Source organism: Propithecus coquereli, unplaced genomic scaffold (assembly GCF_000956105.1).
Source record: "Propithecus coquereli isolate 6110/MARCELLA unplaced genomic scaffold, Pcoq_1.0 Scaffold39, whole genome shotgun sequence".
Lineage (NCBI taxonomy): Eukaryota > Metazoa > Chordata > Mammalia > Primates > Indriidae > Propithecus > Propithecus coquereli.
Genome location: NW_012149618.1, coordinates 2,156,216 through 2,159,036, shown reverse-complemented (window position 1 = coordinate 2,159,036; position 2,821 = coordinate 2,156,216). Strand labels below are relative to the sequence as shown.

At 36.3% G+C, this 2,821-nt stretch overlaps 1 protein-coding gene across 1 annotated transcript in view; it reads right to left on the bottom strand.

The window, feature by feature from the left end:
• The window catches only part of HADHB (hydroxyacyl-CoA dehydrogenase/3-ketoacyl-CoA thiolase/enoyl-CoA hydratase (trifunctional protein), beta subunit), a 33,959-nt gene that overhangs the window by 25,476 nt on the left and 5,662 nt on the right, over positions 1 to 2,821 (bottom strand). Inside the window, exon 3 of the mRNA XM_012652408.1 lies at positions 2,734 to 2,779. Coding sequence (XP_012507862.1) covers positions 2,734 to 2,779 — 46 coding nt within the window. The remainder of the gene's footprint in view (positions 1 to 2,733; positions 2,780 to 2,821) is intronic.

Here is a 2,821-nt window from a genome sequence, read left to right as displayed (position 1 = left end):
TCAAAACAAATAATGATTTAACTTGGCTATAACACAATAAATAAATAAAAATCCAAATATCCTCATCAATTAAAAAAAAAAAAGGAAAGCTGTTCTTTACAGAAAAATGCCAGCCAATAAATGTAGGAGAAATAATAGAATTAGAAAAACCATAAATTTGTAACCTCTAATGTGATAAGTAATTCAGGCAAAAATTATCAATGGATACTAAAAACCACTTGGTAAAAGGTTGTTGGGAGGCCGGGCTCAGTAGTAGCTCATGCCTGTAATTCTAGCACTTTGGGAGGCCAAGGCAGGAGGATTGCTTGAGGTTAGCAGTTGAGACCAGCCAGGGCAATAGCGAGACCCCATCTCTACAAAAAATAGAAAAATTAGCTGGACGTGGTGGTGTGTGCCTGAAGTCCTGACACCACTGTACTCTAGGCCGAGCAACAGCGTGAGAATCTGTCTCAAAAAAAAAGTTTGTTGGGGGAACAAGATATTTGCACAGTGCTAACATATTACTTTACAGATTACTTACTAATTGTAAAAGGTAGAGTTTACCTTTCCAATCAAAAGATCTGGCAGTCTGACCACCACGATAAGTGGTGTAGTATCAGGTATCATGTACCCCTTGATGTGATGTGATGTGTTGCTTTACCCATGAAGCATTCTTACCAAAAAAAATGGTTAGTCTAAATCTAATCAAGCCTCTTGACCTAATCTCTAGTTTATAGGAGATTCAGAGGAGAGGCAAGTTAAATATCCTCATAAAGAAACATCCAGAATGTGGGACATTCTATAGGACAGCTGGTCTGAACTTTTCAAAAAGTCACTGTCATGGGGGGAGAGGGGAGAAAGAAATGTTCTAAATTAAAGGAAACTAAAGAGACATAAAAAAAAATTTTTAAAAGACATTCTTGGAACAATTGTGGGGATCTGAACATGAACTAGATATCAGAAGTTACGGAAGCACTGTTACCTTAACTATGGTAATGATACTGTGGTTAGCAATAACTCTCTCCTTATTCTTGGGAGACAAATGCTGAATCATGTAGGGCTGAAGTCTCACGATATCTGCAGCTTACTGTCAAATGGTCCAAACCAACTAAATATAGCAAATATGGCAAAATGGTAACAATTATTAAGTCTAGGTGGAGGGTATTTAGGTATTCACTGTGTTATTATTTCAATTTTATTATACATTTGACATTTTCAAAATAAAAAGTTCAGGAAAAACTTGCAAACTTCCAGTCTGGGATCATAACAACACCTTTATCAGTAATAGAAAAATAAGCCAGCTTTGGTGAAAACATAATTTTGATTTTTGACATGCTGAGCTTGAGATATCTAAGAGGTCAAATTTAGAGACTTAGGAGTCCTCTACATAAAAAAATCAAGATTAAGTAGATGAGAGTTTTAAGGGAAAGCATGCATACAGAGAAACACAAAGCTCTAAGGACTGAAACTTGCAAAATACCATTAAAATAGAGGAAGAGGGAGAGATTCAGTTTTTTTTTTTAAGTAGAAAGGAATCAGTCAGGAGATAGAAGGGAAATCATAGAGGCATAATACTAAGAAGAGTCAATGGAAGACAGGTGAGTATAGCTTATGGTGTCAAATGCTTATAGAGTATACAGAACAGAGAGGCCTCAGAAAAGACTGGTTCATTTTGTGATCACAAAGTCCTTATTAAGACAAGATTTTAAAGTATGGTTACGGTAAAGCAATGGGAATGGAAACGATTATTATGAAATTAGGGAGAGGAAATGGATAGTAAGGAGAGAGAAGCAACTGCTACTTTCACTCAAACTTGAAGTCTGGCCGAAAGAGAAAAAAAGAACAAAAGTTAGAATGGGCAGAAATTCAACTGAAGAGTTTCTCCAAACCAGGAAATAATTGTGGCTGGTTGAAGAACACAAAGGCAAAATGTCAATGGAAAATGAATGAGATAATGCCTCACATGTTATTTCCACCCTAGAAACAGCAACACATTTAATGATTCTCACCAAATTATTTATCCAGCCGAATCTCATTTAACCACATCTAATTGTACATTTTTACATGGTTTGCACATTAACCTTCAGGTTTCTTTCTAGATAAATATATATATAATTTGTTCAGCTACTCTTATACAGTAATTAAGTTCCTGTCTAAGACAGTCATCAAATATATGCATTGTGTTTAGGCTTATCAGTCTAGTCTTATGGCTAGTTAGCATACTCATTAAAGAATATTAAAAAATATTGTGGTTGGGTACAGTGGCTCACGCCTGTAATCCCAGCACTTTAGGAGGCCGAGGCAGGAGGACCGCTTGAGGCTAGGAGTTAAAGACCTCCACCTCTATAAAAAATAGAAAAATTAGCTGGGTGTGGTGGCACGCACTGAGGTAAAAGAATCAATCGAGCCCAGGAATTTGAGAATACAGTGAGCTATGATGATGCTACCGCACTCTAGCCTAAGCGACAGAGCAGGGCCCTGTCTCAAACAAAAACAATATTGTCATGCCAATACACTGTTAAGCCTACAAAATAAAGATTGCTGACATTCATGAGCTGCTTAATGTTGTGTAGCACAGATGGTTAAAATGAAGAAGAAATTAATCTTGTAACAGCTAATCAGCATTTTTCCCTATCACACAAAAGTTAATACAGCCTAGATATGAAGCTTTTACTGAACATGCTATTTTAAGCATAAAAACTGGAGAAAATGTCTTCAATGAAATAAGAACTGAAATGAAACTGCATTTACTTACGTTAGTGCTGCTCTAGCCAAATCATGTGGCATCAGGTCTTTATACCTGGAGAAAGAAAGCATAATTTAAATCAAAAACCTAGAGCTT